The sequence below is a fragment of the Lepus europaeus genome, chromosome 13, assembly GCF_033115175.1.
Source record: "Lepus europaeus isolate LE1 chromosome 13, mLepTim1.pri, whole genome shotgun sequence".
NCBI lineage: Eukaryota > Metazoa > Chordata > Mammalia > Lagomorpha > Leporidae > Lepus > Lepus europaeus.
In genome coordinates, this window is record NC_084839.1 from 65,650,335 (window position 1) to 65,665,684 (window position 15,350).

General features: G+C 41.5%; 1 protein-coding gene across 5 annotated transcripts in view; it reads left to right on the plus strand.

Moving 5' to 3' along the window:
- Window positions 1-15,350, plus strand: part of GMCL1 (germ cell-less 1, spermatogenesis associated) — a 59,528-nt gene that overhangs the window by 24,998 nt on the left and 19,180 nt on the right. For 3 of the 5 annotated variants that reach the window (XM_062209587.1, XM_062209583.1, XM_062209585.1), the window contains 4 exons: window positions 385-475; window positions 3,061-3,198; window positions 7,140-7,209; window positions 10,964-11,039. In XM_062209587.1, the coding sequence (XP_062065571.1) occupies window positions 385-475; window positions 3,061-3,198; window positions 7,140-7,209; window positions 10,964-11,039 (375 nt within the window). Of the gene's footprint in view, window positions 1-384; window positions 476-3,060; window positions 3,199-7,139; window positions 7,210-9,282; window positions 10,399-10,963; window positions 11,040-15,350 lie in introns of those variants that run through there. The other 2 variants (XM_062209586.1, XM_062209584.1) reach the window with 2 other exon arrangements.

A 15,350-nucleotide genomic window follows, 5' to 3' on the forward strand; every position in this document is an offset into this window, starting at 1 on the left:
CCATCCACTGGTTCACTCCCCAGTTGGCTGCAACGGCCAGAGCTGTGCCAATCAAAAGTTAGGAGCCAGGAACTTCCTCCAGGTCTTCCCTCATGGGTGCAGGGGCCCAAGGACTTGGGCCATCTTCCACTGCTTTCCCAGACTATAGCAGAGAGCTAGATCGGAAATGGAGCAGTTGGGACTTGAACTGGCGACCATATGGGATGCCCCGCCATGCCACTGCGCTGACCCCCCAGCTTACTTCTTAACATATGCATCTGGTTTCTCTCACTGGACTGTGATTAGTGCAATGGTGAATTTAAAGCTTAAGTTGGGAAGCAGGTTGAAAATGTAATCATAGAATAATAAGTCATATAATTTTACTTTTTTTTTTTTTTAACCTAGTGGATGTTCCTTCAACTTGTGCCTTCGTGGAATGGATCTCTAAAACAACTTTTGACAGAAACAGATGTCTGGTTTTCTAAGCGAAAAAAAGGTACCCTAAAATTTTTATTGAGAATCTGTCTTTATTTTAATGGAATTTTATTAAAATTATGGTTGGCTTATTTATAGGCTTAATTTTAGAGCTGGAGAGGAATGTGGCAATTGTCTAATTCAGCCCCTTGTATACAATGAGAAAATTAAGGCTAGATAAGAAAAATGGGTCACCTAGGATTATCTGAATCACTACTCATTGAACTGAAACCATACTCTGATTGCTAAAAACTGTTTTTCCCATTTTATTATCAACAAATTTGGTGACTAAATTTATTCTTTGCTCAACCATGTGGACTTTCCCCTAATAAACTATAGCTTGTTTATCAGGCCACAATTCTTAGCATGGGGGCCCATGGACACGCTTCTGTGTCGCTACCCCACGTGTAGAACAGAATTTTACGTGTATTTGTGTGCTGCGTTATTTTTGAAGACAGAGCGTTCTTATTTTTTATCATATTCTCAGTGGCAATTCATCTAAAATTGGTTAAGTGGCTGGGCATCTAGCCTAGTGGTTGTCTCACTTGTGTTGCTCATCAATTGCTGCCCTTGGCTCCTGAGTCAAGCTTCCTGCTAATGCAGATCCTGGGAAGAAGCTGGCATGGCTCAGGTGTTTGGGTTCTTGCCACCCACGTGAAAAACCTGAATTGAGTTCCAGGTTTCTGTTGGTATAGGCCTCTAGTCAGTGACAGCCATTTGGAGAGTGAGCCAGCAAATAGGAGCTCTTTGTTTGTCTCACTAAAAAAAAAAAAAAAAATTTAAACTCACAGTGACTCTTCGTAGAAAGAGTCACTATGAGGTAAATATTAACATAACCTCCTGCTCATTTGTGCCCCAGGTAGATCAGCCACAGCAATCCATGAAAAGAGAAATTGGTCTTTAGCCTAAGTGGCAGGAACAAATTAGGAATCTGTAGTGCACTTCTTATTTCCCCAGTCTGGAGTCTATCCCAGCCTCTGAGTGTAAAAGCACACGGTTTAGGATAACTTCTCGGGAGACATTTATTGAATAAAGCACAATATGTCGAATGCTCTTATTTTTCTGTGAGGACTTCATGGGGTTGTGGGGTCATTTCAAACAGTATAAACATTATCAACAGTATGCAAATTCAGGAAATAGAGAAACTACTTGTGGTCTCCTTGCTCATTATATTTTGGTGTATTTCTAAAAGTTTCCTATATTTGACTTTTCAGATATATATGGATCAAAAGAAAAAGAATAGAAACTTTTCTACACAGTTTTAAAGATTACTGTTGAATTTGGCTGATGCAATTAGTATGGCCACATGTTAGCCAGCAAGAAATTTGAAACATATTTTTTTTGGATTCCATGAATTCTTAGAAAAAAAAAAAGCCAATTTGTTCTACAGCCTTGAATAAAAGCTTTTATGGATAACTATCAGATTTCTATGAGATAATCTAGAATTTGATTTTAAATTTGCTCATGTGACAGAAAACTGCAGGAACATAATGCCAGTGTGAAATTGGCCATTAAATTCAACCTGTGAACTAGAACTAGTGTTATTTTAAAAAAAGGCAAGAGATGTCCACAGTCAGAGAAAAGTTAACTATTAATTTTTTAATTGACTTTGCTGCTTTCTTGTTTGCTTTTTGCTTGACTGCAGGCAGGCACCAGATGTATGAGATAAAAATTTCAAAAATTCATTTCCTTAACTTGTTTGTCTTTTCCCAATTTTCAAGAAAAAATTGTTTTATTGGGGAACCCTTCTCTAGAACAGAAAACCTGTTTTCCAGGTGGAGCCTGATATGAACCATATATAGGACTGTAATGGCAACACTTACCCTTTTCTTCCTTGTCTTTAGTAACAACAAGACTGGGTATACTCCTGTGAGTATACCTCCGACCAGGGCTTACATGTGAATTTCTGTTTGATAGCAGTAACTAGGGGCATTTCCTGCCTATTCTTGGAACACGTTGGTGTGTAATTGAGGACACTAGGAAAAACCTTAATTCCTTCTTAAAAGATGAACATTATTCAAATACTTCATAAACTTGAATCATTTTAATAACTGATATTACCCATGAGTTACAAATCTGTGGCTACAATGTCCTTCTTATTTTGTATTTTAATGGAGAATTAATATGTTAACCAGTACTTACCAGCTAAAGCATCAGAAGAATCCTGAAATGTTCTGTGTCCTATGTATCTTGTGAAGACCATTGAGTGAGGCTTTGGGACTCTCGAGTTCCTCTGAGTATTCAGTCCTTGGGAAAGGAGATTCTAGAGAGAGAGCCTAATTCTAATACTTAGCTCAGGTTCCTTCTCCATTTTGCTGTACTGTAAGTGTTCAACACCAGAAGGGTTATGCATGAATTCCCAGCCCATGAGTCTAATTGGGACCAAAATTAATTTCCTGTGGCTTTTTTCTAAATCTGAGTCTTTATCCACACACTTGAGGTTTATAAAGTTCTTGACAACTTTGAAGTGATCTATGCTTATTCTAAAGGAGTGTGTGTGTGTGTGCGTGTGTGTGTCTCCCCATCCACAAAAACCACTTAGGAGTAAAATGAAGTAATAGCCTTAAAAAGAATGGCTATTTAATTTAAACTTTTCTTTTTTAATAGATTTTGAAGGTATGACCTTCCTTGAAACTGAGCAAGGAAAACCATTTGTGTCAGTATTCAGACATTTAAGGTTACAATATATTATTAGTGATCTGGCTTCTGCAAAAATTATTGAACAAGATTCCCTAGTACCTTCAGGTAAGAGAACATGATGAATTTATGGTTTTAAGTAACATTTTTCCAATGACAATTTTCATATATCATAGAAAATAATGATGGGGGCAAGCATTGAGTACAGTGATTAAGATGCTCCTTGGGAAGATTTTATACCATATTGGAGTGCCTGGGTTCAAGTCCTGGCCCACTCCTGGTACAGGGCGTGGGGGAGGGGCAGTAGGTGATGGCTTAAGTAATAGGGTTCCTGCCATCTATGTGAGAAACCTGATTTGAGTTCCTAGCTATTGTAGACATTTGGGGACTGAACCACAAAATGGTAGCTTGCTCTCTTTCTCTCTGTCTCTCAAATAACATAAATTTTTTAAAAAATTTTCTTTGTAAGTATAATGTAGGGGCAAGTGTTGTACAGCAGAAGGTTAAGCCACGCTTGGGTTTATCGCATTCCACACTGAAATGTTGATTCAAGTCTCAGTGACTCCATTTCCAATCCAGATTCCTGCTGATGCATCCCGGGAGGCAGCAGATGATGAGTCAGATGCTCTAGGCCCCTGCCACCTCCCTGGGAGACCTGGATGAAGTTAGAGGCTCCTGGCTTTAGCTTGACCCTGGCAGTCGTGGACATTCAGGTGGTGAACCAGGGCATGGAATATCAGTCTCTCTCGTTCTCTTTCTCTCTCTGTTACTATGACTTTCCAGTAAATGAGAATAAGTAATATTTAATAAATTTTCAAACTGCATATGAACTTTCTTATTTAAAAATAAGATAATGAAGGAAAAAAATTGTCCTTAATCCCAAAACAGTATATAGTTTTATGCCAAAAGACATAGGTAATTTTCTGTGCTCACATTATATATTGTGGGTATTTTTTTCAAATCTTATTAAACACACTGCAGAATATTTAAACAGTGGTCTAGTATTCTATAATATGGATGTTCTTTAATTTGATTAACCAGTACACTATTTTGGATCAGGCTTCTTTTCCCTTAATTTTTATTAATATAAGAAGAACAGATTTCATGTATTTCATAGATAGAATTCTGAGATGACCACTTGGCTCTCCTCTTCGCTTCCTCAAAAGCCCTTCCTTCTTTCCTCTTTTCTTACCTTTAATTTTTGCAATAACTTTTTTTTGTATTTCATATATATAGGTTTTTTTTAAAGATTTATGTATTTATTTGAAAGGCAGAGTTACAGAGAGGCAGAGAGGTCTTCCATCCCTGGTACACTCCCCAAATGGCTACAGTGGCCAGAGCTGGGCCAATCCGAAGCCAGGAGTCAGGAGCTTCTCCCAAGTCTCCCATGTGGGTGCAGAGGCCCAAGCACTTGGGCCGTCTTCCACTGCTTTCCCAAGGCATAGCAAAGAACTGGATCAGAAGTGGAGTGGCTGAGACTTGAACTGGCGCCCATATGGGATGTTGGCACCTCAGGCAGCAGCTTTACCTACTATGCCATGGTGCCGGCCTCCATATACAGAGTTTTAAGAGCATATAATACGAGCCTGGCACCGTGGCTCACTTGGCTAATCCTCCGCCTGCGGCGCCGGCATCCCATATGGGTACCAGGTTCTGGTCCCGGTTACCCCTCTTCCAGGCCAGCTCTCTGCTGTGGCCCGGGACGGCAATGGAGGATGGCCCAAGTGCTTGGGACCCTGCACCCACATGGGAGACCAGGAGGAGGTGCCTGGCTTCAGATCGGCGTAGCACCGGCCATGGTGGCCATTTGTGGGGGTGAACCAACGGAAGGAAGACCTCTCTCTCTCTCTGTAACTCTACCTGTCAAATAAATAAAAATAAAGAACATATAATACTTCCCACCATACCCGCACTCACTCATTCTCACCCTCCTCCTTTTCATATTTTTAAGTTTTACAATGATATACTTTCAATTTTCTTTATAAACACAAGCTTAACCAACTCCACTAAATAAAGAATTCAACAAGTAGTAAATAGAAGAACCACTTTTTCTCAAGAGTATAGATGAGGGCTATAAACAATAGTCAAATCTCAAAATGTCAACTTTGCTCATACATAATGGTCTCCAGTTGCATCCATTTTGTTACAAAAAACAGGATTTCATTCTGTTTTACAGCCGGGTAGTATTCCATCGTGTATACATACCACAGTTTCTTTAAGGATCAGACTTTTAAGAACTACTTTTGAAGTATTTAAAAGTTATAACTGCTTTTTCTGTTAGTATTCATTAAATTTACCTCTTTTCTGTTTTTTTAAGATTTATTTGAAAAGCAGAGTTAAAGAGAAAGAGGGAGAGAGCTCTTCCATCTTTTTTTTTTTTTTTTTTTTTGACAGGCAGAGTGGACAGTGAGAGAGAGACAGAGAGAAAGGTTTTCCTTATTTTGCCGTTGGTTCACTCTCCAATGGCTGCTGCAGCTGGCGCATCGCGCCGCGCTGATCCGAAGCCAGGAGCCAGGTGCTTCTCCTGGTCTCCCATGGGGTGCAGGGCCCAAGCACTTGGGCCATCCTCCACTGCACTCCCGGGCCACAGCAGAGAGCTGGCCTGGAAGAGGGGCAACTGGGACAGAATCCGGCGCCCCGACCAGGACTAGAACCTGGTGTAAAAAAATAGTGTTAAGGTATGATTCTCACAAATGAAAATTAATATGAGCTGTGAAAAGGAAACAAGTAAATGCAAGAATATATTTTTAAAGACTTATAGAGCTGCAGAGAGACTGAGAGGTCTTCTATCTGCTGGTTCACTACCTAGTTGGCTGCAATGGCCAGAGCTGAGCAGATCCAAAGCCGGGAGCCAGGAGCTTCTTCTGGATCTCCCACGTGGGTGCAGGGGCCCAAACACTGGGCCATCTTCCACTGCTTTCCCAGGCCATAGCAGAGAGCTGGTTCGGAAGTGGAGCAGCCAGAAGTCAAACTGGTACACGTATAGGATGCCGGCACTGCAGGTGTTGGCTTTACCAGCTATGCCACAGTGCTAGCCCCAAGAATATATTTTTAACTAAGGATTTTTAAAAAATATTTATTCATTTATTTCAAAGGCAGAAATAGAAAAAAAAAGAGAAGAGACAGGGAGATCCTCCATCTGTTGGCTCTTTCCTCAAATGGCCACATGGCTGGGGCTTGGTCAAGTGGAAGCCAGGAGCCAGGAACCTCTTCCTGATCTCCCACGCAGAGGCAGGGGCCCAAGCACTTCAGTCATCTTCCACTACTCCCCAGGCGTACTAGCAGGGAGCTGGATTGGAAATGGAGCAGCTGGGTCTGGAACCAGCACTCATATGGAATGTAAGCACTGCAGGCAGAAGCTTAGCTTAGCCTTCTAGGCCACAGTGCTGGCCCCTAACTAAAGATATAAATTCTAATTTAAATATATGTAATCTAAGTAGATTTTCCTGAGGCAAACCTATATCATCTTTACCACTTTAAAGATCATTGAACCATACTGTTATAGCATGTTTGTAAACTATAAGTAAGCTACCAGTTGTGTGTTTTTTTTTTTTTTAAAGATTTCTTTATTTGGAAGGCAGAGTTACAGAGAGGCAGAAAAAGAGAGAAAGGGGGTAGGGGGAGAGGTCCTTCATCCGCTGGTTCACTCCCCAGAGAAAAAGGTCTTCCATTCTGCTGGTTCACTCCCCAGATGGCCTCAATGGCCGGAGCTGCGCTGATTTGAAGCAAGGAGCTTCTTCCGCATCTCCCATGTGAGTGCAGGGGCCCAAGACGTGGGCCATCTTCTGCTGCTTTCCTAGGCCATAGCAGAAAGCTGGATGGGAAGTGGAGTGGCTGGGACTCGAATCAGCGCCCATATGGGATGCCTGCACTGCAGGCAGCAGCTTTACTCACTGTGCCACAGTGCCAGCCCCTAAGCTGTCAATTTTTTTTGGTTGCTATTTTACATTTGAGTTTAGGAGGGTAGCAGTCTTATCAACTGCTTAGAATGTGTAAGTCCTTTATGTTTTTCCATCTTAATTATCAATTAATAAACATTTACATTTTAGAATGGCTGTCTTGTGTGTATAAACAACAGTGGCTTGCCATGCTCCGTGCAGAACAAGACAGTGAAGTGGGGTAAGTATATTACATCATGTCATTGTTTATTAAGAGAAAAACTTTTGATAGGAATTTTTAATGTATTAATTATAGTGAAAAATCAGTAATTATATCAAAAAACAGCTATTAAAATAGAGAAAAAAGTCATATAATCAATTTTATTATATTTTTATAACATCAATTTTACAAATATTTTTCTGGTCAATCAGATAGTATAACAATGTTTGAATTGTCAATTGCTATATTTTAAAAATTCAGTAATTTGTATACTTTTTATACCTTGTATTATAATTTTATTTCAACATATGGAATATTACTGACAGCAATACTTTCATAAAGTGTATTTCATATTTTTAGGTAAAGCCAGTTTTCTTTGTATTATATTGTCAAATTGATTAATAAATAGGTTTTGAAGATCTTTGAGACTAAAATAAATTAAAATCATTTGATTACAGATGCCTTCCTCAAAATCACATGACCCCTACAAAATATTTGCACACTTTGTTCATTTTAAGGGAAGCAAATAAATCTATTCTTTCAACATATTAGTGATTTCTGTTTCACAAAAGTACTTTCACACATTGATCCTTACAATAGCTTCTTTTTTTTTTTTTTTTTTTTTTTTTTAAAGACAGGCAAAGTGGACAGTGAGAGAGAGAGACAGAGAGAAAGGTCTTCCTTTTCCCATTGGTTCACCCTCCAATGGCCACCACGGCCGGCGCATCGTGCTGATCCGAAGCCAGGAGCCAGGTACTTCTCCTGGTCTCCCATGCGGGTGCAGGGCCCAAGCACTTGGGCCATCCTCCACTGCACTCCTGGGCCACAGTAGAGAGCTGGCCTGGAAGAGGGGCAACCGGGACAGAATCCAGCGCCCCGACCGGGACTAGAACCCGGTATGCCGGCCCTGCAGGCGGAGGATTAGCCTAGTGAGCCGCGGTGCCGACCACAATAGCTTTAAAAAAAAAAAAAAAAAAAAAGATTTATTTATTTATTTATTTATTTGATAGAGTTACAGAGAGGGAGAGACAGATCTATGTTCAATTGGTTCACTCCCCAAATGGCTGCAAAGGCCAGGACTGGGCCAGGCTGAAGCCAGGAGTTCATCCTAGTTTCCCACATGGGTGGCAGGGGTCCAAACACTTGGGCCATCCTTCGCTGCTTTTACCAGCCATTAGCATGGAGCTGGATTGGAAGTGGAGCAGCTGGGACATGAACAAGCGCCCATATGGGATGCTGGTGTTGCAGACAGCGGCCTTATCTGCTATACCACAACATCTGCCCCTATGGTAGCTTTTTTTTTTTTTTTTTTTTTTAAGACTTATTTATTTATTTACTTGAAAGTCTGAAAGAGTTACAGAGAGAAAGGGAGGCAGAGAGAGAGAGAGAGAGAGAGAGAGAGAGAGAGAGAGAGAGGGGTCTTCTGTCTGCTGGTTCACTCCCCAGTTGGCCACAATGGCCAGAAGTGTACCCATCCGAAGCCAGGAGCGTCCTCCAGGTCTCCCATGTGGGTGCAGGGGCCCAAGGACTTGGGCCATCATCTACTGCTTTCCCAGGCCATAGCAGAGAGCTGGATTGGAAGTGGAGCAGCCAGGACTTAAATCAGCGCCCATATGGGATGCCAGCACTGCAGTTGGCGGCTTTACCTGCTATGCCACTGTGCCAGCCCCTGCTCCACTTCCGATCCAGTTCTCTGCTATGGCCTGGGAAAGCAGTATAGAAGATGGCCCAAGTCCTTGGGCCCCTGCATCCATGAGACCCAGAAGAATCTCCTGGCTCCTGGTTTCAGATCTGCACAGCTCTGGTCTTTGTAGCCATTTGGGGAGTGAATAAAAGATGGAAGACTCACATTCTTGCTCTCTCTCTCTCTCTGCCTCTGCCTCTCTTTAACTCTAAATCTTAAATCTTATTTATTTAAAAGGCAGAGTTACAGAGAGAGGTAGAGACAGAGAGGTCTTCCATCCGCTGGTTCACTCCCCAGATGGCTGCAACGGCCAGAGCTGCGCCGATCTGAAGCCAGGAGCCAGGAGCTTCTTCCAGATCTCCCACGTGCAGGGTCCCAAGGACTTAGGCCATATTCTGCTGCTTTCCTAGGCCACAGCAGAGAGCTGGATCAGAAGTGGAGCAGCCAGAACTCAAACCAGTGCCCATATGGGATGTTAGCGCTGCAAGTGGTGGCTTTATCTACTATGCTACAGCGCCAGCCCCTGGATATTCAGTTTTTAAGTTTCAGATATTTTTTATTTTTCAAGATGTTTCTCATCTCTGTCTTTATTGAGGTTAATATAGACCTTCATCTAAAAGACTAGAATTATTGTCTTGTTTTCCTGCCCTCAGAACTACAATTCTGTTGCCACTAGTCAGTGTTCTATTCCAGATACTGAACATGTGCTCACTGCTACAGGGCTGCTAAAGGGAGGAGGACAGGGTATTCCCTGGAGACTGGGTTATGGTCTAGTGAAGTTCCCTCCAGGGTTCTCCTCATCATTGCAAGAGGGTTCCCTTTCTCAAACAGAAGAATAATTGTGTCCCTTCCTTGCTTAAATATTTAGGGACATTTGCTCACAGTTAAAGGATTATCACTATTCATGATTATTGAAGCTAGATAGAAAATTTGGCTCTTTATACTGTTTACTCCAATATATTTGTAATTTTTCATAATAAAAATTTAACAGAACAAATATCTGGCAACTTCTGTTACCTACAGGAAAAGCTGGAACATTTTCAGCATGGCCTGTGGGGATCTTCAGTGGTCTGTCCTTAAATGCCTTTGGCTTCATCTCCTCTCATATTTGTCTTGTGTTCAGCTGTACAAAATTCTTCATGCATTTCAAATTCGCATTATTCACCAGTCCTTGTTTATCTCCTGTTCCTTCTGTGTGGAATACTCTTCACCCTGCCCAGAACTCACCACCCACCTCCACTTCAGCAAACTCTTACTAATTGCAAATAACACTTAACCCTATGATGCTACCCAATCGCATACCAGACAGTACTTTTGTGCCTGCACATCACAGCTCTTTCCTCAGGTTTTTAGTCATTATTTGTGTCTAGTTCCCAACTAGACAGAGCTATTGGCTGTCAAGGACTTGCTTTGTTAGTTTTATATACATTGATTTGCCATTATTTTATTATGTCTTCAGCTTCTAGGCACTTCATGTTGTAAATTAATGAATAGATGAATGAATGTTACTTTTATCTTCTAGGATTACCAAGAAAATAATAATGTCATTAATTATTACAAGTTGATATAACACTTTCTCTTAGTTGATTAAGGTTTTTAAAGTAAGGAACCAAGTAGACTAATAAAAGTCTACAGTTGTTTTCTGTTAAATATTGATTTTGTAGAATCAGACTACATAAAAAATGATTTGCATGTGAAACTAGTAATATCAAGCAGTAGGTGATACCAAGTCACATCTTACAGAAATGAAAGATGTTAATGACTATTACATAGTAGACTTGTAAGTATTATATTTTCAAGATAAACAGAATTCCTCATTTCTTTCTACCCCTTCTCTAGTTTGGCTGAGCCCTAAGGAAAGTTATCTGTAAGTCAGGGCAATAATTAAAACATTAATGATTTTAAATCATTTTTATTTAACAAAGGCAATGGGATAAATTTAGTCAGTAACAATGTTATTTTCATCTACACCAAAAAAAATCTATTTTTAAATCTAGTATGAAGATTTTCTGTTCTTTTTAACTCCCAGTTCTTTCTCAATTATTAGTGCCCTGTTTTCTTTGCTAGTTTATGTCTTCTGTATACTTTTAGGCCTCAAGAAATCAATAAAGAAGAGCTAGAGGGAAACAGCATGAGATGTGGTAGAAAGCTTACAAAAGATGGTGAAGTAAGTATGGGCTGTGACTGTTAATACGTGAGTTGTTGCAGGAGTATTGTCAATGCACAGTGCACTTGAAGAAACCATCATGATACCTATAATGCCTCAGGAGAGTTCATTTGATATTATGTGTGTATTGCATGATCCCCTGGGTAGGGAATTGGTCACCAACATGCACGCAGTGGTAGTGGAGTACTTGGCCTAACATGAGACTGTTGGACTTAAATTTGGGGTCCAGATAAGAGATATGAAAAGAGGATCCTTCAAGGAATCCAGAAATTAAGGTAAAGAAGTTATGTGGGAGCTGTTCCATAGTCTTTAAAAGAGATTCTCTTTTGTACTCTCCCTAAATCAGACATTTCAAACTTTTTGATTGCTACCCATATTAAGAATTACTTTTTTTTGTTAGTACTCAATATAAATATATATAAGTGGAAGAAAAATATTCAAAATAATACTGCTATGTCCAAAAAGCCTACTTTTTTTTTTTTTTTTTTTTTTTAGATCTTTTTTGTTTGAAAGTCAGAGTTACACAGGGAGAGAAGGAGAAGCAGAGAAAGAGAGAGGTCTTTCATCTGCTGGTACACTCCCCAACTGGCCGCAACGGCCGGAGCTGTGCCAATCCGAAGCCAAGAGCTTCTTCCAGATCTCCCATGTGGGTGCAGGGGCCCAAGGATTTGGGCCATCCTCTACTGCTTTCCCAGGCCACAGCAGAGAGCTGGATAGGAAGTGAAGCAGCTGAGACCCAAACCGGCACCCATATGGGATGCCGGCACTGCAGGCAGCAGCTTTACCCGCTATGCCACAGCGCCAGCCCCCCAAAAAGCCTACTTTGTATTTAATTTTTTAAAAGTTGGTTATGGGGGCGGGGCCGGTGCTGTGGTACAGTGGGTTAACGCCCTGGCCTGAAGCACCGGCATCCCATATGGGCTCTGGTTCAAGACCCTGCTGCTCCTCTTCAGATCCAGCTCTCTGCTATGGCCTGGGAAAGCAATAGAAGATGGCCCAAGTCCTTGGGCCCCTGCACCCACGTGGGAGACCTGGAAGAAGCTCCTGGCTCCTTTCTTTGGATCGGCGCAGCTCTGGCCATTGCAGCCAATTGGGGATTGAACCATCGGATGGAAGACCTCTCTCTCTCTGCCTCTCCTCTCTCTGTGTAACTCTGACTTTCAAATAAATAAATCTTTAAAAAAAAAAAAAAAGTTGATTATGACCCATTAAATTGATTTTACAACCCATTAATGGGACATGAACTACTTTTTTTAGATATTCTACCGTAACATTGTAATTTTTATTAAAAACTTTTTTCAGCCTACTTTAAATATGCAGTTACTTTTCTCCCAGATTTTCCCTCATTTTACTTTTATTTTTAATTTTTAAAAGTTAATTATTTTATATTTGTATTCATAATCGTAGTTAAATGTTCAGATTATGAAAGAGGAAACATCTTTGTTTCCTTTTCCTATTGCTGCTTCCAGATCTTGTTCCTCTTTTGAAACTTTTTTTTTTTTTTTTTTTTTTTTTTTTGACAGAGTGGACAGTGAAAGAGAGAGAGAGAGAAAAAGGTCTTCCTTTTTGCCGTTGGTTCACCCTCTAATGGCTGCTGCGGACGGCGCATCTCGCTGATCCGAAGCCAGGAGCCAGGTGCTTCTCCTGGTCTCCCATGCGGGTGCAGGGCCCAAGCACTTGGGCCATCCTCCACTGCCTTCCCGGGCCATAGCAGAGAGCTGGCCTGGAAGAGGGGCAACCGGGATAGAATCCGGCACCCGACCGGGACTAGAACCCGGTGTGCCGGTGCCGCAAGGCGGAGGATTAGCCTGTTATGCCACGGCACCGGCCTGAAACTTCTTCTCTACCACCAGTCATGGACATCATGCACTGAGCTCATTATCATTACTCTCATCAGCAGGCCTGGTGGCTTTAGTGTCTCTGCTCCTTGACCTACCTTCTCCCCATGACCTTGTGTTCCCTCTGCCTCAAGCACCCATTCCCCAGGGCTGGGCCAGGCCAAAGCCAGGAGCCAGAAGTTTTCTTCCTGGTCTCCCATGTGGGTGCAGGGGCCTAAGCACTTGGGCCGTCCTCTACTGCTTTCCCAGACACATTAGCAGGCAGCTGCATCAGAAGTAGAGCAGCCAGGAATTGAAATGGAGCCCATATGGGATGCTGGCATTGCAAGTATCAGCTTAACCCCGTGTGCCACAACACTGGCCCCAGAAACCCCAATTTTTATTAAATCTTAATTCTTATTAAATATCTTACTCTAGACAGTTGAATGTAACTGAAGATAAAACACCATATCCCAGTGGGATTCACTTAAATGTTCTAACCATAAATTTCAAGCACATCTTCAGTGCTGCATGGTGATCCTCCTGTGTTTCTCTTATCCTTATACTATCTGAGGTAACATACGCCTTCGCAAAAGGACAATGCTACTGCCCTATTCTTATCAATTGGTGTGGTTTTTATTGCATATCCTCCTACCCAACTGTTTTCTAGTCTACCTGCATCTGTAGCTGTGTGCTGTGGGGCTGCTCATATTTGTATAGATGGATTCTCTGTTTCTGTCCTGGTCCATCTCCTCCCCTTGTACTGGATCCCATTCATTTTCACTATTCAGAAGCTTTGCTCCTATATTTATCATCTCCCCTCTCATATCATCAGTTTTTTCTCTTCTATTAGATCATTTTAATTTAGCCTATAACATACTACAGTATCACCCATCTTAATGTATATCTTGGCCCCGTGTTCCCCTTTTAAGTAACTACCACTCCATTTCCTCACACCCCTTTAGGTAAAAATCATAAAATGTTGCCTATATTTGTTAGTTATATTTCCTTTTTTCTGATGCCATCTTGAAACCACTCCAACTCATTTGCTGAAACTACTGTACCAGTGTCACCAGTGACCCCCATGTTGCCAAACTAAGTAGTCAGTTTTCAGTCTTCTGAAAGTGCTTGGAAATGTTGACACAATTACTTACTCCTTGTTGAAAGATTTTTTTCCCCACTTGAACTCAGGACAGCGTACTCTGCTGGTTTTCCTCCTATTTCATTGACTGCCCCTTTTAATTAATTAACAGTATTTTATTTAAAACGCAGACAGAAAGAGGGACAGATAGAGATCTGTTTACTGCCTGCAAAAGCTAGGTTTAAGCCAGGAGCCAGGAACTCATTCCAAGTCTCCCATGTGGGTGGCAGAGACCAAATACTTGAATCATCATCTACCTCCCAGAGTGCACATAGCAGGAAGCTAGAATCAGGAGCAAAGGTGGGACTTACTTGGACCCAGGTACCCCCATAAGGAATACAGGTAGCCCAAATGGTATCTTTTTTAAAAAATTTTTAAAAGATTTATTTATTTGAAAGGCAGAGTTACAGAGAGGCAGAGGCAGAGAGAGAGAGGTCGGTCTTCCATCCCTGGTTCACTACCCAAATGGCCACAGCTAGATCATAAGTAGAGCAGCTGGAATTTGAACTGGCATTATATGGGATGCTGGCACTGCAAGCATCAACTTTACACATTACACCACAGCACTGGCCCCCCAGATGGTATCTTAATTACTGTGCCAGTTGCCTGGCAGCTCCTTCTGTCTTTGCTAGATTCTTTTCCTCTTAGTCAACAACTGTTGTTGTGACTTGATGCTTAGTTCATGGACTTTCCCCTATCTGTGCTCTCTCGTAAGTGATCCCATTCAATCTCATGACTTCACAGCGCATCTGCACACTGATGACTCCCAACACTGAATGTGTGTATCCAGCTACTCTGTTGGCATCTTTCTTGGATACCTAATAGCATCTCAGATGTAACAATCCCTGGAACAGCTCTTGATTTTCACCCCTAACCCTCCTTTTTGCCAAGTGTTCTCCAACACATAGATGGCCTCTCTTTTGATCCATTGCAAATACTCCAAACTGGTTTCATTTGGATTCTTTATTTTATACCACTCTTTTTGTGCATAAGAACTTTCTCAAGGCTCTACTCCTAAAATATATTCTTAGTGTGTATACTACTTCACACCTCTCTCACCTGGGCTATTGTAATAGCCTCATAACTGCTGTCTGTGTTTTATTTCCATTCTATTTTCCACACAACAGCTAAAGTGATCTTTTTAAAATGCAAGTAAATTAAGTCACTTCCTTCCCTGAAGTCCTCCTCCCTGCCTACCACACTTAGAAGGCATCCACCTAGACTCTTCCCTACCTTTTCTGGCTCCTGGCCATCTCTATGAACTCTTCTCTAGCTTCTACACCTGTCAGTCACTGCCAAAGCTACAGAGCCCTTCTTACTTTTCCTCAGATAAGCCAAGGTTACATCTCTGGT